Source organism: Drosophila nasuta, chromosome 4, assembly GCF_023558535.2.
Source record: "Drosophila nasuta strain 15112-1781.00 chromosome 4, ASM2355853v1, whole genome shotgun sequence".
NCBI classification, from domain to species: domain Eukaryota; kingdom Metazoa; phylum Arthropoda; class Insecta; order Diptera; family Drosophilidae; genus Drosophila; species Drosophila nasuta.
Genome location: NC_083458.1, coordinates 475448 through 497951, shown reverse-complemented (window position 1 = coordinate 497951; position 22504 = coordinate 475448). Strand labels below are relative to the sequence as shown.

Genomic DNA, 22504 nt, shown 5'->3' with positions numbered 1-22504 from the left:
TGAAGTATACGCAATGAAATTACATATACCGAAATCTCTATTTTAAGATGTGTTGGTAAATAATGAAATACTGAGCTGGGCTCGAATGCTTTGAATGTGGTCTCAGTGTCTGCCTTATCATCAACAAACATCTCTGCATGAGAGCAACGTCGGCCGCGTGAGAACTCAGAGTTTAGAAAAATTTAAGGCCCCTGGTGCGTACCTCCCTCTCACCATATATGTATATGTAAGTAGTTGTGTTTATATTTACATGTATTTGATGTGGGTGTGCTTGTGGAGTATATTATATGCACATACATATACATAAAAACGTTCCTAAGTTGACGAGCTCACAAAAGTAAGCGATGTACTTAAATTGTGTTCAAGTGCAAAACGCGCTTTATTTCGAAGTCAGTAGTCGTCGGATTCGTATCGTGTCGGTTATTCGCTTTTGTGCATTCTTCTGTGCATGTTCAAAATAATCGGATTGCAGTGAAATATTCGGTAGTGATAAGGTACAAAATACAACATGAAGTCCAAATCCTTATTGTGTGCAATAAATAATATATATTTCGATTTTATTAAAGTATATATTTAAAGAAACAATTAAATATATACATATTTTATTATTATTTTCTCTCCATTTACTTGCTTAAACATAATAAACATAGACAGCAGATTATAATAAACAAAAAACAAAGAATTTATGGACAACAAATTAAATGAGAGATATCAAGTTTTACGTTAATAATTAAAAATTAACAATAATTAAAATAAATAGTGCAAAATGAAATTTCAATTTCAGCAGGCTCATCCACAGGGGACGGCAAGGATGGCCGGTTCTGAAATTAAGAGTTTCATTCTCATCGGTCTGCTATTAGCGACAGCTATCAATGCAGGTATGTTCTATTTCATTCTTTTAAATATTTACTGCGAATAACATTTTTAAAAATATATTCGACTTCCGTAAAGAAATAAGGAAATAAAAGTAAAGTAAATAATAAATAATATTCTAGGGCGCAATAATAATCTTACACATGTTAAACTGAGCACATATCATAAATATACGCAAGATTATAAAAATACGTATTTCTGACAATACAATTTCTTTTATTTCTATATATTCTAACCTTGCGGTCTCAATAGGCATATCCTCACTGACTTTAATTCCAGTAGTAAAGGTAGCTTAAATTATTATAATTAAAGAAAGATCGATTATCTGCCGAAATGAACAATGGCTCGCGGGTATAAAGTATATAAAGTAAAGTGGTAACTTGAAAAGTATTATCCTAACTCTGTAACTGAGAAATATGAACACCGTTAAGAATCGGTTTGCTAGATTTAAACATGGTAGCACTACCAACCTCCTCTTGGAACCTGATCGAAGTTTCCAGGAAATTTGTTAATGAAGATCGTCGATACACTTGGATATAGTTAAAACAATAAAGTTAAAAACAAATCCCCGTGTAAACATGACTACTCAGCAAATCTTTTTTCCAAAGACCTCTTCTAATTAAAGTAAAGTTAAGAAAATATTTTTCGGTAAAGCTAAACTTATTTTCCAGTTAGATCATAAGCATTTCAGAGTTTTTCGCTTACTTAAATATATACAAAACAACTATAAAATCCACCACTACCCATTTTCAATAAAAGTAAAACAGAGCGGTATTATTATTCTTAAAATTTACCGAATGTACAGAACAGGTGCTAAAAATACCAAATGCCGTTTTGGAATATTAATAATGTAGTACGTTTAAAAAAAACCACAAAGTACACTATATACTAGATTGTCACCCAAAGCAACTAAAACCCGACTGCAGCAGCCGTTTTTTGCCATATTAAACCTTTTCTTAAATAAATTCTATAATTCTTATCTGCTCGCAACCAAATTTTCAGGAATTATAAAGACTATTGTTATGATTGTATGTAGATTGTGTGTATTGTGTTTCTTACCTCAAATTAACAAGTGCTATCGAAAAAAGTATAGCTCTATCTCTTATAGTCTCTGAGATCTAGGCGCTCGTAGGACAGAACGACAGGCAGACATAGCTTTATTGTCTCGACTGTTGGCGGTGATAAAGAATATATGTACTATATTGGGTCGGAGATGCCTTCTTTTGCCTATTACAACATTTTTCTGATCTATCTTTTCAATGAGATTGATGTTTTTCCTGTTTTAAGGGAACTCAGAATGTTTTAAAAGATAAACCAAACCAGGCCATCGAAGAGCTCCGAAGAAAATCACTTTGGGCGACCCTCATTGTAAAATTTGAGGAAACTTACTCTTTATACCCGCTACCTATGGGTAGAAGGGTATTATAACTTTGTGCAGGCAGGATATGTATGTAACAGATAGAAGGAGGCATCTCCGACCCTATAAAGTATATATATTCTTGATCAGCGTCAACAGCCGACTCGATCTTGCCATGTCCGTCTGTCCGTCTGTGTGTCTGTCCGTATGAAACACTGGATCTCAGAGACTATAAGGGATAGAGCTATAATTTCGACAGCATTTGTTATGTTTGCACACAGATCAAATTTGTTTCAAATTTTTTGCCACGCCCACTTCCGCCTCCGCAAATCAAAAAAATAGAATAGAATAACAAGCGTAATTTTAAAGCTAGAGTTGAATTTTGGTGCATACAATAATTACTATAGTAGTTATGATTCCTAAAAATTTGGTTGCGAAAAATTGTCGAAGTTATTAAAAAAAATACTTTTGTATGGGCAAAAACGCCTACTTACAAGGGGTCTTAGTTGCTTTGGCTTTGTGCCGTGTATGGTATATTTTGAATGAGGTACTATATCGATATACCACATATACCATTTGGTATATTTTAAGTATGTTTGCAGTATATTTGGTATAATTTGAGAATAATACCGCAAAATATATTGTTTTTATTCAAAATGGGTAGCGGGTATCTCACAGTCGAGTACACTCGACTGTAACTTTCTTACTTGTTTTAATCTCGTAAATGTAAATAATTTTTTGGAATATGGTTACGAATGACTACAGTTATTTGAACTTTTTTGGCTTACATACATACATAGATATATTTATTTATTGTACATAGTTTGTGAAGTAACATAATTTTATAAATTCATCACGCCAAGAAATGTTAATTTGTGAGTTATTAATTATTATTTTTGATTCTACATTTCAGATAGTAGCTGTAAAAAGGGGTGTGTAAAACGTAAGTATTATTAATTTTCCTTATGGGCACAAAAATCTGAGATATATGCAAATACTCGGGAACCTCCTTTTGAGCGATCGAAAAGAATATTTAAGTCAAAAAACCATTGTATTCGCAATAAATAGGCATTCATGGAATATATCACAATTTGATGAATGCTTAAAACATATAAATTCTTAATATAATAAAATAAATATGTAAGTTTAAATTTAAATTTTCTATTAAATTGTGAGCATATTATATGTATTATGAACAACATTTATAAAGATTTTGCTTTCCCTATGGATATCCTGACAATTCTTTGTTCTAATTGATCATTAATGATTAACGAAAATCATTTCTTCTTCTGCAGCCGACAGTGGATTATTGAAATATACCCCGGGTCATTTTTACGAGTATGCATTTGACAGCATATTAACGGTGGGCTTAAGTACGGGTATCTTAAGCGAAGCTGATGATACAAGTCTTAAAGTAATCGGTAATGCGAAAGTGTTTGCTAATGGCAACTGCGATTATACCCTACAAGTCGGTGCTATAAAGGTAATTAACACGAAGCAGTCTTTGGAGAAGAAACTCGTGACAAATATTCAAAAACCAGTACACTTCTCATGGGCCAGCGGTCAAGTGCAACCAGAAATTTGTAGCGATGCCACCGACTCTGAGTACGCGTTAAATATTAAACGTGCCATTATTTCACTATTGCAAGCAGGAAAAACATCGGAATCAAAATCGGAAGTCGATGTATTTGGACTATGTCCAACCTATACATCTATTTCGGCGACTGCAAGTGGCGGAGAAACAATAACAAAAGTTCGTGATCTTAACCAATGTGCCTATCGAGAGCAGATAAATTCTGGCTTGTTATCGGGCGTAGTGAATGAGCACGCTGGCATTAAATCAAGTTCACTACTGCAAGCGGATTATAGCAAAGAGTTGAAACTGCAGAATGGTGTAATCGAGCATGTGCAACTCGTGGAAGTTTACAAGTTTGCGGGCAGCGTCAAGGGCAGCTCGGATGTGAGTGCCAAGGTTGTTAGCAGCCTTAAATTGCGAAATGGATCTGGCGGAACGCCAGGATCAACGCCAACTCCAACTAGTGGACAACGCGAGGCTAGCATTATATTTCAGAAGTACGGAACTTATGCAGCCAAGAATATTGCTGCTCTCAAGATAGCACTCTCTGATCTTATTGATTCGACTAACGATTATGTAAAAAAAGACACAGCTAAAAAATTTATTGAAATCATTCGATTACTGCGCAACTCGGATACAGACACCATATTAGAATTGGCTGCTGTCCCACATCCTAATAAGGTGTTAGCACGTAAAGTCTATCTGGATGCTCTTTTCCGCACAAATACTGCCGAGTCGGCGAGAGCTATTTTGAAGCAGCTAAACAAGTTGAGTGAAAACGAGAAATTGTTGGGAATATTATCACTAAACCTGGTGGAGTCTGTGGACAAGGAAACCCTTAATCTAGCTGCTGTTCAACTATTGTCTAACGCACCCAAGGAGCTTTATTTGGTTGTTGGCAATTTGATCTCCAAGTTTTGCTTGAAAAATAGGTGCGAAACATCCGTTGTTGAAAGCATTTCAAAGAAGTTTGTTGACGGTCTGAAGCACTGTAAAGCCAACACCAAAAAAGATGAAGAGCGCATAGTATATGTACTTAAGGGCATCGGAAATAGCCATATCCTGGTCAACACTCTGGTGCCTGCTTTGACAGAATGTATTTCTTCTGGACGCTCCAATCGCATTAGAGTGGCAGCACTACAAGCCTTTTCCACTTCGAATTGTAATGAAGCATTAAACTCTAAAGCACTAGATATCTTGAAGAATCCAAATGAGGATTCAGAGCTCCGAATCGAGGCATATGTGACAGCTGTTAATTGCCCAACTGCTGAACTGGCAAATCAAATTTCAGAGATTGTAAACTCAGAGAAGGTATATCAAGTAGGTAGTTTTATTTCATCAAGTCTGAAGGTAATTCGAGATTCCACGGATGCGAATCGCGAGCTTCAGCGTTATCACTTAGGAAACATACGTGTAACGAAACAGTTCCCACAAGACTACAGGCGTTACAGTTTCAACCGTGGCTGTTCCCATAGACTTGATGCCTTAGGACTTAGTGCCAGCACTGATTACAAGCTCATCTATTCACAGCACGGTTTCCTGCCAAGATCAGCGAGATTCAATGTGTCTGCAGAAATCTTTGGCACAAATTTCAATGTGATTGAGGGAAACTTGCGGCAGGAGAACCTCGAGAAGCTCTTGGAGTATTATGTGGGTCCAAAGGGGTTGCTAAATAAAGATTTCGATGAGATTGTCAAGCTTATTGAAGTCGGTAATGCTGAAGCAGCTGGTGGGGCCGCTGAACGTTCGAAGCGCTCGATTGTTGATGATGCTACCAAAATCGCCAAGAAATACAAAACATATGGCAGTAAGAATATCCATGACCTGAATTTGGATCTGTCATTGAAGCTATTTGGCTCTGAGCTCGCTTTCTTGAGCCTGGGTGATAATGTACCAAGTACATTAGATGACATTATTAAATATTTCTCGGATGCATTTGATAAAACCAAAAAGCAATTGTCGTCATTTGAAAAGCAGTTCACCTCACACCATCTGTTCCTCGATGCGGAATTGAGTTACCCCACGGGATTGGGTATACCCTTAGAACTCGGAGCCCAAGGATTTGCGGCAAATAAAATCGACTTTGCAATCAATGTTGATGTGAATGATATTCTCGAGCAAAATTGGCAGCGATCCAAATATCGTTTCAAATTCGTGCCCAGTGTTGATGTTAATGTGAATATCCTGCTGGGCTTCAATGCACAGGTGCTATCAACAGGACTTCGTGTCGTATCCACGGCACATTCAGCCACTGGCAGTGATGTATCAGTATCTCTTATAAATAATGGAGAAGGATTCAATGTGAATGTTGACTTACCTCGCGAAAAACTTGAACTTGTCAATGTACAGTTAAATACCGAATTTTTCATAGCTGAGAATGACAAACAATTGAAATCGGTACCATTGAAGAACTCAGACAAAAAGCAAAAATCTAAACCAATTAACGAAGATTATTGCTTTAGTCAACTTGACATTGTTGGGGTAAATCTCTGTATATCTAGTTCGGCGAGTCTTAAAGATTTCACTGTTGAAAATAGCCAAAGTGAGGGACACGTCGACGAATTTCATCTTTCGAAACCCTTTTCGTTCGCTATTTACTCAACAAGTGAACGTAAATTTAATTTCAAAGGAACACAGTCAACACTCCCAACAGGTAGCCACCAATGGAAACTTGATTATAGCACTCCCGGGTCGAGGGTATCTCATGACACAAGTATAGTATTTGAGCTGGGCACAAAGCCAAAGACCTACGGACGGATAGCCCTTGATAATCCCCAAATTCACCTCGCCGTTGAGGCTGGCATCACAAATGATAATACAGAGTTGGTAGTTTACGGTCAATACGAACAGAACAAGGATGTAAAGAGGAGTAAAATAGGTTTTTCGAAGCATGGTAATGAATACAAACCACTAATTGAGATTCACGACAAAAATGGCATTGTCAACAATATCAATGGGTATCGCGCCGATGGCAAAATTAATGTACAGAAATCGGGCGACAAGCAGGCACGCTTTAGTTTCCAAAACTTCCAATTATTAAGCCCAAGTAATGAACGTATTGTAATAAATGGTTGGGCTGACATTACTCCAAATGCTTTAAGTACTGAATTGCATATTGCTCCAGGAAAGGAATCATATTTGGTGAAGAGCAATTTTAAGTTGGAAAGTGGTCAATATGAAGCGGCTCTCTTTGTGAATAATGAGCAAACACCTAATAATGTTTACGGCAGTTCGGTGCAAGCCAAAATTGGCAATAATGCCTATGACTTACAGCTGATTGGTCAGGCTTTCACTTGGACTCTGACAAGTACATCGGCGCTAAAGTTCGTTAAGGGCGATAACTCAAATACATTAACGTCGTCTCAATTTTTATCAGATTTGCGGGTTGACCATCAGAATAAGCCATATGCCTCTGCTAAAGTCGTCACGAATTTCGATGTGAACAAATTAGAGTTCGATGCTACAGCAATTCGTGATCAGAATCATCAGGTATCTGTGAATGTTAAATATCAGTCGAATCAAAGGACAACAAGTGACTACGAATTGTTGGCGAAGGCAAAGCTCAATAAACACTCGATCGAAGTTGTCTCCAAGTGCGATGCAAATGGCAATCTATTAATTGTGGATAATAGCATTATCACATCCTGGGGTACATTGATAACAGTTAAGGGTGAGCTGGGACAGCGCTACACTGCACAAGACGTCCACATCGATTTGCAAGGCAGTGCACAATTTCGTAGCAAAGAAAAAGCCCTGCAATGGATATTCAAAGCTCTAGGAACTCCCGAGAAAACCAATGGCGAATTCCGTGTAAGCCGCGACAATGCAGAGCTCATCAAACTGACAACAGAATCACAGCATCCACTGGACAAAGTGTCTGCGGCCAAATTTAATCTCGTACTTAAGAACCAACTAAATGCCAAGGGTGATTTTAAAATCGCAAAGAATGGCAAAGGCGAGCTCACCGCAATCATAGAAACGCAAAAAGTTGAACCCAAGCATAAATTCGAAGTCGACTCAAAATTCCAAATATTGTCACCAAAATATGATATCGATACATCGATCAAAATCAACGGCGACACAAAATTGCATTTCAAAACCGAAAATATAATCGATAAATTAAAATTCTCAACGAAAAATATTTTCGAATCAGACACCAAAAAGGTATCTCTCGAAGCCAATGGCGCATTGAAGGGTGATTGGCGAAGCAATGGTGATATTCAAGGTGCATTCACATTGGTTACTCCCGATGGACACGTCTATGATGGTAATCTTAATCGACATATAACTACAAACCCCAAGACTCATCTCATTCAAGGCACGGCAAATGTACAAGTTAATGAACAACAGCCTGGCAACAAAGAGAAGCGTTCAATCGTATTAAAGACTACGCTAGATACATTGAATACAAAGACAAAGGAATTTTCATCAAATGCCCAGCTAATCTTGACCTCATTTAATGGCAAAAAAGCGGAACTTAATAGCCATGTTAAGCATAATCTTAAAGAAAAAAGTGGCCTTCAAATTACAGAGGCTGGTCTATCTGTGCAGGGAAATTTAGTGGAAAATCAATTGCCCGTTGAATTGTCGATTATTGTTGACGAATATAGCACACAGCAAGGAAATGGACGCATCTCTTTCAAGTTTGGTGATCGGATCTTAGCGAATCTAAATGGTAAGGTTCACGTAGGACAGCAGCTGAATGGAGTCCCAGCTTCCTATGAGCTGCAAGCTGACCTGCAAGCACCACAAACCAATTTTAGAAGCTTTGAGCTCAACAGCCATGGAAAACTCTTAAGAAGCGTCGAAGGCGGCAGTGGACCCTATAATGTGGAATTCGATCTGAATACCAAGACGGCTGATGGACACTTCACACGTATTAACACCTTCTGGAAGGGATTTGCTCATCAGGGCAGCTATACTTTTGATGCACAAAGCAATTGGCTAGCTGCTCCATTGAAATTCGATGGTAGCTACCGAAACGAAAAAGACGCAGCAGAAAGTAACCGCAAGTGGGAAAATACCTTAAATGCCCAATTTGGTGACAAGTATATCAAGCACCACATCGATATAAATGTTGTAGCAAATACAAAAACTGCAACAGTACAATGGCAACTTGATACTAGTCATGAGTCGATCAAGAACTTAGAGGTTAACATACAGTCGACTAAGGCGGCCGAAGATACCTATACAGTGCGTTTGGAAGTTAAGGATGCAAGCAAGAAGTACGAAATGGACTCAAAATGGTTTGGTGCGCCACACAAGAAGGGATTAGAGCTGCACCTGAATCTACCCAAATCTCAGCCCATCGGGGTAGTGGCCATTGTTGAAATTTTGGGTGAGCGTAAGGCAAAGGTCAGTGTCGATATACAAAGCCTGGCCGACTTGGACTTCAAACTCAACCTGGAATCATCGTACACAACCATTGATGAATTTTATATCATTGGGGACTGGAACTCGAAGAAACTGCAGCTAGACAGCTATGTGCTGGACATCAAGGCACAGAACAAGAGCATCAAAGTTAGCGTAAAGAATGCCCAAGATGTTATCATATCGGGCACAGCCACGTATAACCTAAAGAAGGATCAAAATAAGGCTATTATCGAAGGACAGGGTCAATTCCAAAAGCGGGGTAAAACCGTTTCGAGTAGCTTTAAGTTAACCCGTCAATACTTTGCCCTCAGTACGGAGAAAGAGGTTGGGGCCTCCTATAGTTTAAATGGCAATATTGGACCAACAAATGTGGTTGCCACACTAAAGCTAACTAACAAGGAATTTAATCTGAAGGTATCCACATGCGAAGAGAAGCGTCAATGCATGAATATTCAGGCACAATCTACTTTGACCATTGATGAGAAACAATTGGATACTTCGGAGCATGGAATACTCGTCTTGATGGATTTGCGAGAGATTGGTTATCCATATGAGCTGGAGTGGAAGTCGAGGAGCAGACGACAAGGCTTTAAGCATCAATACAGTCTAGATGGTCACATCTCCGGTAATAATCTTAAATATCAGTTAAATATTAACTTCTTACCCAATGGCTCCACAATTCGATTGACTTTACCAAAGCGACAAATTCTCTTCGAGAGCACACAGACATTGCCAACAGATGGCAAGCTCTTCGGTCATTACGAGGAGTCGGCTGCATTTTATATTGATAAACTGCAGCGACCTAATGATGTTGCGCGTATCTCTGCCATTTTGGATTTATCTGGTGAGGAACACGTCGCCATAAACTCCCGGTTGCAACTCAAAATCGAGCATCCCACTATCAGACCTTTAACTGTCTCGGGCACATTTGATGCGGATCGCAATAAGCGCTCTGTGAACAGCGAATTTACTTTTGACATATTTAAATCACCCGAACAGAAAATAATTGCTTTTAATCAAATTCGAAATACTCAAGCCCAACAAAGTCCCATTGGCGGTTTTGATATTGCATCGAATCACAAAATTTATTCATCGGGTCTCCGATTTAATTATGAGATCAACGTGCAATCAGCGCTAAACGTCGACAAAAAGGAGTTCAGGACATCCACCGAACTGAAAAGCAACAACTTGGATCTAAATGTTGGAGCTAACATCTTGGCAAATAAAGATCACGTCGACGTAACAGTCAATGCTCTCAACAAGCAGATTATTGCAGTGAGTGCCGATATCGATTGGAAGAAATATTCAACGAAAATCAATTCAAAACTGCAAGCCTTAGCTGGACAGAACCCTATTGAAATTGTTTCCGAACTGCAACCGAACTGGGTCAAGATCTCATTGAATAAGCAAAGTCTAATTAATGCGAATGCTGAAATTAAACTGGGCAAGGAATTCAAATTTGATGTCGCAGGTGCAAGTGGAAAATCAGTGTCAAACGGACGTGTTTCTCTCGATGCAGCCAATTTCCTACAAACTGAGTACAAAGTCAATGAAGATGATTACAAAGTATTCGTGGTAAGTTAATTACGATGAATTCTAAGAAAATGTTAACTACTTTTAACTATAACATTTAACATTGTAAAGTATTGAAAGTAAAAAATAGTATTCGTGATTTTTGTAGGAAACTCTTCATTATTATTTATTAAAGTTCCGCAATATTACCATTTTATTTAACTAATTTTTCGCATTTAAATAAATATTAAAAAGGTTTCCAATAAATGCATTAAAATTTTCTAAACAAAATCCATGGCGATTCACATGCTTAAATAAAACAAAAAAATGCAACGCTAGAAAATCTAGAAAGTATAATCATATAATTTGTGCCTACAGGAAGAGAGAGACTGAAATATTTTCGAAATCATTCAGCTTTTAATAACTGCAAAGATTAAACAATTAACGTATTTAACTAAATAAAAGAAGGTTATGTTCATTTATTTATTTTTATACCCGCCACCCATAGGGTGGTGTAACAGGTAGAAGGACCCGACCCTATATTCTTGATCAGCGTCCACAACCGAGACTATCTACCCATATCCGTCTGTCCGTATAAATCACTGGGTCTTAGATACTATATGAGATAGAGCTATAATTTTCGACAGCATTTGTTATGTTTGCACGCAGATCAAGTTTATTTCAAGCGTAATTTAAAGCTAGTCACGAATCACGAATAATAATTAGAATCTTTGTGATTTCTGCGATCAGATAAAAATTATCGAATTTCTTAAAGAAATCCTTTTTATGGACAAAAACGCCTACTTACTAGGGGTCTTAGTTGCTTTGGCTACACACTATAGTATAGGTTGAGTGTAGTACCATATCAATATACCAAATATGCCATTTGACATATTTTGAGTATTTTATGGTATTTATTGAGAAAAATACCGTAATATTTTGCTTTTATTCAAAATGGTTAACAGGTACATCACAGTCGAGCACACTCGACTTAGCTTTTTTACTTGTTTATTTGTTTGTTATATTAATTTCAAACTAATTAGAATCCTTTCGAAATAATTGCTCACAGCTCAAAATTGCTTGAGAGCCATTCAGCGTAGCGATGAGTTTAGTTGCTTTAGTGTGTTGTTTTTCACAGTTGCCACTCTAAAAATTGCACACGTTTTTCGATTCGCTTAATCGTTTTGTTTGTACTTTTTATTGCTTGGTCGTCGTCGCAATCAATTAAATAGACAATAGAATAAACTAACAATACTCCACATAAAGAAAAATTATAAAAAATATATATAAATACTAATGCACTAATTACTAATACAAATTAATTTTAAATATTTTATTTGTCATTCTCACTTTTAAAATTATACTTACAAACTAAATTAATCCTACGAATTTTTTATGTTTCAAATGAAGAATACTCTCAAAAATGGATTGAAAAAGGAATCCGAAGAGGTAACAGAAAAGCTGAAGAAACAATTCGATAACGCTCGTAGCGATTTTGGAGAAAAGCTCAAACTCATCAAACAAAGTAGACCAGATTTTGATAAATTATTGAACGGCTACGAAAATCAAGCAGAAACCATAATTCGTGAATTAGAAGTTGATCCAACACTGGCATCTATTATTGATAGCACGTAAGTAACTACATATATATAATTATATATACTTACATATTTGCATATGTACATAACTGATTTCTAATCGACACAAACGTTTCAATCAATGAAGCCAATAGAATAATAAAAATAAATGCGTCGAAAGTTGTTCAAAATTTCTTAAATCTAAGAGTATCAGTTAAATGAAATTGGTAGCCACATCTCCTAATGTCTATAAAACTAAAAATGTTAGAAAAAAATAATAATTAATTAATTTTATCAAGCTTTTAAAATGAAGTAACCTGCATATGTACATATGTAAGTATGTATATGTTTATCATAAAATTTCTCGACACTTCGTTATTTTGATCAGAATATCAAATATTAATATTTTTCATAATTGATTTTTATCCAAATCCAGCCGAAAGCTTATTGAAAAGATAAACGCATTCATTAATGAAATTTCAAAAGCATTTGCAAAGCATTTTGAAGAGTTGCACAAGACTCTTGAAGAAGTCCTTAAAAATTGGAACGAATTATGGAAGAATTCAATATTGAAAGCATGGGAACAATTCGTTGTGTCAGTGACCAAAATTCAAGAGAATCTTCGCGAGGAATTCCTTAATGTATACACAAAAGTTTTCAAATCCGTCGTTGCGGGTCTGGAAAAATATGGACCAGTGCTAAAGAATTACGCAAAGGCACTCCATGAATCACTAAAACCAGTGAGTGAAGCAGTGCAAGAATTAATCAAGACAATTATCAATAGCGCTGATTATATCTTTGTTGAGCTTAAAGAATATTTAAGTAAATTGCCAACATTCGAAGCTATACGAACAGAGATAATTGAACAAATTAAGCATTTCAAATTGATTGAAAAGACATTGGAAGTGCTGAACAATATCTTTGATCAATTGCACATTTTACCGCAGACACCAGATACAGAAGAATTCTTACAAAAATTGCAGACATATCTAGAAGCGAAATTAAAACAACAGCCTATCAATGATGAAAAGGTGCTTAACGAATTGTCCCAGCTGTTGATAAAATCGCTGCGTTCCATTTGGCTAGCTCTCGAGAACTCTAAGCCAGGTGGTGGTATACCTGTCGCAGATTTGGAGAGTTGGACTGCTATTGCGCTGCCAACGTGGTTGGACAAATTGATAAACTTGCCTGCCTTGTTGTCATTCCGCTCGAGCGTGATTAATGCCCTACTTAATGAGAAATGGGAGAACACTTTGAGCAAAAATTTGTATGCAACTTGGCTATATTCGGTTATCTTCCAGAAGTTTGATCTGCATGGTCAGATTGTAGATGGACAACATGTGTTTACTTTCGATGGTCAGAGCTATGCCTACCCCGGTAATTGTCGATATGTACTCGTTCAGGATAGTGTCGATAGCAATTTCACGGTCATCGTTCAACTGAGCAGCGAAAGCAAACTGAAGGCCATCACATTGACTGACAGAGACGGCAACTTTGTTGAAGTTAGCGATACAGTTGCACTTAAACTGAATGGCAAACCAGTTGAGTATCCACAACATATTCCTGGCATTCATGCCTGGCGTAGATTCTACGGTGTTTATCTCCATTCCGAGTACGGCGTAACGATCACCTGTACCACTGATTTGAGGGTTTGCCAAGTCACCGTTGACGGATTCTATACCAGCAAAACACGAGGATTGCTTGGGAACGGCAATGCTGAACCATATGACGATTTTCTGCTAATTGATGGTACCATCGCAATCGATTCAGCTACTTTCGGTAATGATTATGGTGTTGGCAAATGTAATCCAGTATCTTCTAAAGGCGAACAACAAGTGGTGCGCAATGAAATATGTAGTGAAATATTTGGAATTGAATCAACATTGGCCCTTAATTACTTACAATTGGATCCTCGACCCTATCGTAAGGGGTGCGACATAGCTGTTCAAGACGCTGCCGAGAAGGATAAGGAATCGGTAGCTTGTAACTTTGCCTTGGCTTACGGATCGGGTCTAAAAGAATTGAAACAATTGTCTCTGCTACCACCGCGTTGTTTGAAGTGCACCGGAGCTGTGGGGCAGCGTGAGTTGGGCGAAGAGTTCACTGTAAAAACGCCGACAAACAAAGCCGATTTGGTTTTTGTTGTTGATGTCAATGTAACGCCAAAGGTTTTGTCTCAACTTGTTGCACCCGCCATTACGGAGATTCGCGATGCATTAAAGAGTCGGGGATTCACTGATGTACAAGTCGGTGTCATTGCCTTTGATGAATCGAAGCGTTATCCAGCGCTGCTCACCAGCGATAATGGGAAGATCAATTACAAGGCCAATGTAGCGAATGTTCAGGTAAATGGGCCTAAAAACTTCTGCGATAATTGTGTCGAGCAAATCATCACCGATAAAAGAGTACTAGACATATACAAATTGCTTGAACGATTTGTCAAAACAATTGTGCCGCAGTCCGATGAGAATGCTTTTAGTTTGGCCTTGGACTATCCGTTCCGTGCGGGAGCGGCAAAGAGCATTATTGGAGTTCGCAGCGATTCCTTGGAGTACAGCAATTGGGTAAGTTTAAAAAGATGGATTGCTATATAATATCAACATTTCACTAGCACAGAGCTTAAATACAAATACTTACAAAGCCACATATAATTATAATAAGTTAGAATATTATTTGTTAATTCCAACAAGAAATCTCTGTATCTAAAGTAGCATCTCCGACCCTATTAGAATCAGCCATGTACACACATTAAGAACTTAGTCTTTATGAATCCTGAAAATTTGGTTGGTGAAAATAAAATACTTGACGTACTAACGGCACTACCATAAAGGACCCAGCGATACAAAGCACAGGCTTGTTGACGGACAAAACAAAATAAATTTTTTGAAACGGTATAGAGATATTGCAATTCGCACACACACTACGGAAGAGCAAGCATTGGTAATAGTTCTACGTGGAGTGAAAAGCACTAATTAAACTAATTTAGTTTTAATTATAAAAATCTACTACAGTAAGGTATAATATTAGGGTTCCAAATCAAAATATAGAGAGCAAAAAGTTATTAAAGAAAATATTGATGCCAAATTATAAAATAATTTAAAATTGTTAATTTTTTATAGTGGAAACTTGTTCGAGCTCACATAACTGGAAGTTTAACCAAGTTTGACGGCGCTCAGCTTCATTTGATAGCTCCAATCAAGGGGCTTGCTTTGGAAGGTGTTCCTGCTGATAAACTAGTTGGTAAGTATCATATCTTGCATTCACATATTAATATTAAATAATTCTATTTATATATTTAGGTTTTAATGCACGCTTAGTTGCAACTTTGGATGGAAAGGATAACAAGAAACGCTCAAAATTACAGTTTGAGAATGATATGGGTATCGATTTTGTACTAAACAATGGAGGCTGGGCATTTACCACACAGAACTTTGATAGACTAAAGAGTCCTGATCAAAAGAAGGTTCTTAACCAAGTCACATCATCCATTGCGGACACGCTGTTCAAGACTGAAACCATCAGTGATTGTCGATGTGTGCCCGTCGAAGGATTGTTTGCTCAACACAAGTGCGCTATCAAATCGACCAGCTTTTTGCCAAATAAGAAATCAAAGAGTGCGTGAAATTATTGATCGTTTCATATAAAACAGTAATTTGAATTTAAAAGTAAACAAATAAAGCAAGTAATACAAAAATTGAGTTGTGTAATTTATTTTATTTTTATCTTTTTTTATCATCGAACTTTTTGGTACAATAAATGCGATAATAAATAAATAAATCGAAAACTTAGGTCATACGATTTGTCAAAACCTGTACACGTCGGGCATTGCAGCTTTTACACAAAACGTGATCATCTAGAGGATAACATCCCCGACCATCAGCCTCCGAAGATAATAACAGACCACAGTCCTAAGATAGGGGGAAATTTTGAATATTAGTCGCAACAAAAAATTATACTTTTTGATTAAATGGACCTCGCATTTATAACACTCCAAGTGAAAACTTCGATCTAAAGCAACCACTCGGACAGTTTCTTCCTGACCAGATTCCGGTAAAATTGGCTCATTACATACACAGCATCGAGGTGCGAATTTTCTAAACTCAAATTTTTTTTTAGATTATAGATCAATATTTTTATAAATAGAACCTCTTACTTGTGAAAATCAGCAATACAATAATTCTGATTAGTGGCATCTACCGTAAATGGAATCGCTATTGATAAAATAAAATAAATTTAAGAGTTAAAGACCATGTATGACACATACATATTTTTAATAATAATGTGCTTACCGTCTAAGCTATTACCACATACAACACAAGTAAAGCATTGTGGATGATACGGTTTCCCAGTGGCCCTTAAAATTCGTTCCAAAATTGGCTTGAGGCAAACCGAACACTTCTCTAGTGTTTGCAAATAATCATATTCACAAAACGGATTCCCTTCCAACGCATAAAATGGTTTGCCTTGCAAGTTAATTTGACATTCTGTGCATGTGAAACACGAAATGTGATAAATCTGATCCATTGCTGTACAGCCGCTACTCTCGCCCAAAACGCGATCTCCACATTTAAAGCAACGTCCTAGAAAAAAAAACAAAGTACATGAAGCTTATTGCTCCGTGTGATGGAACAATAGAACATTGTTTTTTAAGTAAAAAAAGAATAATAAAATAATTAATAACTATTTATAATCAAAATTATAAAAATATGTCAAAGAGAGAAAGAGCAGATAAAATTTGTTTACAAAAAACTATTTAGAATTAAAAATTATTATAAATGATAAAAAAAAAACATTGCAAAAAATTTTATATACGTACCATAATTTTCCACTTCGTCTACTGAGTCAATAGATGTTAAGTTATAGTGACGGTGATTATCGTTAATCGTACTTCTTTTCAAGTAGTTAGTACAATTACTAGGATCTATAGTTTCAATGGAGCTTGTGTCTATGTTTCCACAATTTGTGGTTAAAGATTTGTCTTCACAAGTCGAACTAGTTGGCGGCATTTTGCATTGATTAATATTAGCATATGTACTAAAACTAGCTCGGGGTAGTACATCGTTGGACATCCGGGGATTTATGGGCTCGTATATCGAATCATAAGTAGAAGAACTCTAGAAATCGAGACAATCATTAAAACTTCGAAGAGGTGTCGAATACAAAACAAATCTTGAATATTAACTATAAAGTATAAAAAAAAACAACAGGAGCTTTTCATTTTCTATTAATTTCCATTTAAAACGTACCTGTGACAATCCACCATATCCATAGAAATCCGTACATGTTTTACCAGAATAATACTGCAATAATTATAAAAATAGAGTTCAAATGGGTTTTACTATTTTAGAACGTAGATGTGGTCATCGGATTAAACGTTATCACTCTTATAAATTTTGGACTAATCTTGGTAGAACCGGTAGATAATCTATCTATATATAAAAGAAAGTCTATATAGTTTCACCACTTATAAATCAAGAACGGCAGAACAGATTTGAGTGAAAATTGGTAGGGAGATAGCTTAGAGCCAGGAGACTGCTATAGGATACTTTTTATCCCGTTCCACAGCGCGAATTTTCCTCCACCGACATGGCTGAACTTATAGTAATGAATAACAGTAAGTAGGCTGTGAGTGTAACGCATCATACTCGATATTACGATATAATGCCGCGAGCAAGACAATCGAAAAAAAAATAAAAAAAAATTAAATTAAATTAAATAAATAATAAATAAATAAAATAAAATACTATAATGAATGGTTGAGTGAACGAGCAACTTTAGCGGAAAAAATTACAAAATCGGCACAATTTTAAAAATCGGAAAAATTTTTGAAAATGAACAAATGTAAGAATAGGCAAATTTTCGGAAATTGGAAAAATTGTAAGATCGGCAAAATTTTGGAAATTAAAAAAATCGGTAAAATTGTGGAAATTGAAAAATTGTAAGATCGTGAAAATTTTGAAAATTGTAAAATCGGAAGAATTTTGATAATTGAAAAATGTAAAAATCGGCAAAATTTTGAAAATTTTTCAATTTGTGTAAAAAATGTAAAAACTTTCTAAATTGAAAAAAATTGTAAAATCTCCAAAATTTTGGAAATTAAAAAATTGTAAAATTCGCAAATTTTGGAAATTAAAAAAAATTTTAAATCGGCAAAATTTTAGAAATTCAAAAAAAGTAAAAATCGGCCAAATCTTGGAAATTGAAAAAAGTAAAAATCTGGAAAAATTTTGGAAACAGAAAAAAATGTAAAAATCGGCAAAATTTTGGAAATGGAAAAAATCGTAAAGTCGGCAAATTTTTAGAAATTGAAAATAATGTAGAAACCAACTTCGGATAAGCTGCACATTGCTATAATTGAAACAAGTAAGAAAGTCGAGCACACTCGACTGTGAGATACCCGCTACCCATTTTGAATAAAAGCAAAATATTGCGGTAATAATCTCAAAATATTAAAAATAAATATGCATGTATTCTCGATCGGGATTTGAACCCGAGCCCACCAACCTGGTAGTTAAAAAAAAAGCACTCTACCACCAGAGCTATCGCATTGCTTATGAACCCTCTATGCAAATAGATACTAATATAGGCGAGCATGTATATACGTATACGCATACTTACATACAATACATACATAGCAGGCGTTTTTCCCAAACAAAAATATTTCTTTAATAAGAAACACAATTTTTATTTAAAATTATTGTAAATACGATTAAAAAAAAGCATGTATGTTTATACGTATACGCATACATACAACACATACATAGAAGGCGTTTTTGCCCATACAAAACTATTTCTTTAATAACTTAAACAATTTTTATCTGATCGCAGCCAAATTTTCAGGAATCACAAATACCATTGTTATTATTGTATATACCAAAATTCGTCTAGCTTAGATATTACTTTTGTTATTATTGATTTGCGGGAGCAGAAGTGGACGTGAAAAAAATTTGAAAAAAACTTGATCTGCGTGCAAACATCAAGTGCTGTCGAAAAAATTATATATATATGTAAGCGTCCCAAATACTCATTTATTAATGTTAGACAAGCAAAATCAGTGAATTTTATTCAAGGATAAACGTAACAATATGACAGCTTACCGTTGTTGTGTTTGTTGTGCACTGCTTTCCATAATTTTCGTAAGCAGATCCTGGCTTTTGGATTGTACTACTTTCTTCTAAATCTACTGCTGCCTCATTGAAGGGATCATTTGCACGTCGAAGTTCACTATATGAAGAGCTCACTGGACTTGGTGGTGTGCGTAATTCATCGTTTATATTTTTTGTCATAGGCGCTGTGCAAATTGACAGTTGCCCATGTAATTGTTCCGTGGTTGAATGATTTAAATCCAAGTCTAAAACACATACACAACTGTTGTTATCACTTAACTATAAATAAAACCCATAATAATGAATCTCACAAACATGCTTATTTTTAATGTAATATAATATTTCAATTTTTAGCGAACTGAGTTTAATATTGCACATTAAATCTAATATTTAAAAAAAATTCAAATAAGATTTGTTTAAGATTCACTTTTATACGCACTTTTATAATTTGTAAGAAGAAACTTATCACAAAACAAGTAAGAAATCTACAGTGTATTCTGACTGTGAGATACCCTCTACCAATTTTGAATAAAAGCAAAATATTGCGGTATTATTTTCAAAATATACCAAAAATATACCGAGTGGTATATTTGGTATATCTATATAGTACCACATTCAAAATATACCATAGACGGCACAATATACCAGATTGTCAGTCAAAGCAACTCAGACCCCAGTAAGTAGGCGTTTTTATCCATACAAAAGTATTTCTTTAATAACTTCCACAATTTTTATCTGCTCGCAGATAGGACTCATAAATACTATTGTTATTATTGTATAAACCAAAATTCACAGCTCTAGCTTTAAAATTACGTTTGTTATTCGATTTTTTTGATTTGCAGGGGCGGAAGTGGGCGTGGCAAAATTTTGAAACAAACTTGAATTGAGTGAAAACATAACAAATTAGAGTTCTATCTCTTATAGTCTCTGTGATCTAGGTGTTCATACGGACGGACGGACGGACAGACAGACAGACGGACATGGCTAGATCATCTCGGCTATTGATGTTGATCAAGAATATATATACTTTATAGGGTCGGAGATGCCTCCATTATAACATTATCTTATGATTCTCTAAGCTTTACGTTTGAATAGATGGAGGCAAGTAACACATCCGGGGTTTGTTTGTCTCGTGCGACAAAGGTGTTTTTTTGTAATCTAAAAAAAATAACCATTATGAATGCACCGTAAAAACACGGAACAAGGGGTATTTGAGATACAATGTTGTTTATTAAGTTCTAAATGAAAGTCTTTTTAAGAGAAGATAAATCCTTTTTTATCTCGCGAAAAAGTTTCTGGGATTACCCTATATGCAGTTCTGAGATCAGATTTACATTTTATCAAAATTATACTTATATTATTATAATATATTTGTTTTGGTCGAGATATATATTTCGTAAAAATTAAATATATGTTAAAAATATAAAGTTCTCACAAAGAGTAACGAAAATATTAATCAATTTCAACTTACTTTTATGAGTAGATTGCGATGATAGCATATTTGAATAGACCGTAGTGCCACTATATTCCGATAGTGTATTGAACGATTTAAGTTTATCGTTATGGGGTTTTTTGAGATTTCTGCGGTACCCATCATAACTTGTTAAATTGTGGGCACTAAGAGATGTTGATGATAGGCTTGGAATGTTTGTCACTGGGTTTGGTTTCGTTTGAACTTTGGATCCTAAGAGACCTCTCTTTTCCATCTGAAGCTTATGATATGCCAAGGCTTCCAGTTGCTGTTCCAGCACAGCTGGATTGTCCAATGTGGATTGACTACACCCTATTTTCTCCCCATTTTGAATAGCATCGATTGGCTGTTTGCGCGAAAGTATTAATGCTTTTGTAGTTTCTTTATGGGCAACGAATTCCAAACTCTGTAGTGGCTGAGAAAACAATGGCTCTTGAGTGTCCATAACTTGCTTGCTAAGTGGAACCTGGTAAGTGAATATATTAAATAAAATGCACAATTTTCTTAACTTAACACAATAATTTAAAAACTGCATCACCTGCGGCATTTCAATTGATCTTCGACTTGGCTTTGGAGGAATGCTTGGTGCTGTTTTACTTGATACCTTACTGTGATTATTAGCACTCTGCTCTGCACTCACTTTTTGCTGTAAATTGCCTACTAAAGCAGCTACTTTTCCAGTTCGCACATACGCATCTTCACATCCACTATTAACTACTCCCAACTGCCTAAGTTGGTTTTCTAAGGTATCCATCTTACAGCACGAATCAATGCTTTTGACCGTACGTCGGCGTATGCAATTCAAATAAATAATTTAAAACAACTACTCAGATTCAATTATGAAAATAATAACTTCCAATCAATACTATTTATCCATTAACAACCTTGCTAATTTTTATTTCTTTGTGACTACTAACTGCTACAGAGTGACCGACTTGTAATTATAAAAATATACTAATGTAAATTTAAAAAAAAATACTGCTCCGCCATTTCTGCAGCTCAACCGTTTGGCGATGGAGCTGTTTTTCAAAAATCAGAGCTGAAACCAAATAATCTTTTTAATCGATTTCTTTATTTAAGAAAAGCTCGATTTTTTTCTATTTAAATTGAATTGTTATGTCGAGCATCATTAAAAATATCTGACAACGGCGGTTTCAAAATATTTAAAATTGATATATTCACATTTGCCCCGTCTAATAGCCTATTTCCACTACACCAAAAAACAACGTTCTTTCGTTTTTTTCCGTTCAGGTCGAATGTTATGTTCGCCCCATGTAACAACCCATAAGAAAAAAGTCAGTTCCAAACGTAAAAAATCTGAGTAACAATGGCAATAGGCTATACAAAAAAATAGGCTTTCCACATTCGTGAGCTATGTGAAAATATCGGACACAAACTCGAACACCATATTTCAGTATATTTTTTCAACCACGCGATATTTTATCGAGGTAAAACAAAAATGTATAATAAAAGTGCGGGCTAAGAAAATTGCACTACTGATTTTTAATTTTTTAAATGTCAGATTTGCCCATGTAAAATACCGTAAGAAAAACGTTTGCTTGTTAAAATTGAATATACATACAAATTCAAAACAGAGCAAACATGTACGCAGGTTAAAAAAAAATTTAAATGTGCTACAAGTTTGCTTGAAATTAATTA

General features: G+C 35.7%; 2 protein-coding genes across 4 annotated transcripts; one reads left to right on the top strand and one right to left on the bottom strand.

Annotated features, from left to right (window-relative positions):
* The first annotated feature begins 383 nt into the window (after window positions 1–383).
* LOC132794904 (apolipophorins) lies at window positions 384–15962 on the top strand. Its single transcript, XM_060805193.1, has 8 exons — window positions 384–494; window positions 785–878; window positions 3144–3173; window positions 3526–10754; window positions 12102–12322; window positions 12705–14832; window positions 15388–15508; window positions 15568–15962. Exons 2-8 carry the CDS (start codon window positions 812–814, stop codon window positions 15888–15890), a joined length of 10119 nt encoding a protein of 3372 aa, XP_060661176.1. The 5' UTR covers window positions 384–494; window positions 785–811; the 3' UTR covers window positions 15891–15962.
* LOC132794905 (lipoma-preferred partner homolog) lies at window positions 15582–21771 on the bottom strand. 3 transcript variants are annotated; one of them, XM_060805194.1, is made up of 9 exons: window positions 21384–21769; window positions 20846–21311; window positions 19366–19619; window positions 17515–17568; window positions 17085–17382; window positions 16558–16848; window positions 16422–16479; window positions 16242–16362; window positions 15582–16176 (listed from the first exon to the last, which is right to left on the bottom strand). In XM_060805194.1, the coding sequence occupies exons 1-9, from the start codon at window positions 21597–21599 to the stop codon at window positions 16054–16056; spliced, it is 1881 nt and encodes a 626-aa protein (XP_060661177.1). In that variant the 5' UTR covers window positions 21600–21769; the 3' UTR covers window positions 15582–16053. The 3 variants fall into 3 exon arrangements, with proteins under 3 accessions (XP_060661177.1, XP_060661179.1, XP_060661178.1); XM_060805195.1 differs by having other exon boundaries at window positions 15963–16176; window positions 16242–16367; window positions 21384–21771; XM_060805196.1 differs by lacking the exons at window positions 19366–19619; window positions 21384–21769 and having other exon boundaries at window positions 20846–21068.
* Window positions 21772–22504: the final 733 nt, after the last annotated feature.

Excerpts from the sequence above, each read along its gene's own strand:
- LOC132794904 (XM_060805193.1), top strand. The coding sequence starts at position 812 with ATGGCCGGTTCTGAAATTAAGAGTTTCATTCTCATCGGTCTGCTATTA. Across the intron at positions 879-3,143 it reads AGCGACAGCTATCAATGCAG|ATAGTAGCTGTAAAAAGGGG; the intron begins GTATGTTCTATT and ends TCTACATTTCAG. Across the intron at positions 10,755-12,101 it reads ATGATTACAAAGTATTCGTG|AATACTCTCAAAAATGGATT; the intron begins GTAAGTTAATTA and ends TTTCAAATGAAG.
- LOC132794905 (XM_060805194.1), bottom strand. The coding sequence starts at position 21,599 with ATGGATACCTTAGAAAACCAACTTAGGCAGTTGGGAGTAGTTAATAGT. Across the intron at positions 16,480-16,557 it reads ATGTGGTAATAGCTTAGACG|CGATTCCATTTACGGTAGAT; the intron begins GTAAGCACATTA and ends TTTTATCAATAG. Across the intron at positions 16,363-16,421 it reads TGTATTGCTGATTTTCACAA|AAAATTCGCACCTCGATGCT; the intron begins GTAAGAGGTTCT and ends ATTTGAGTTTAG.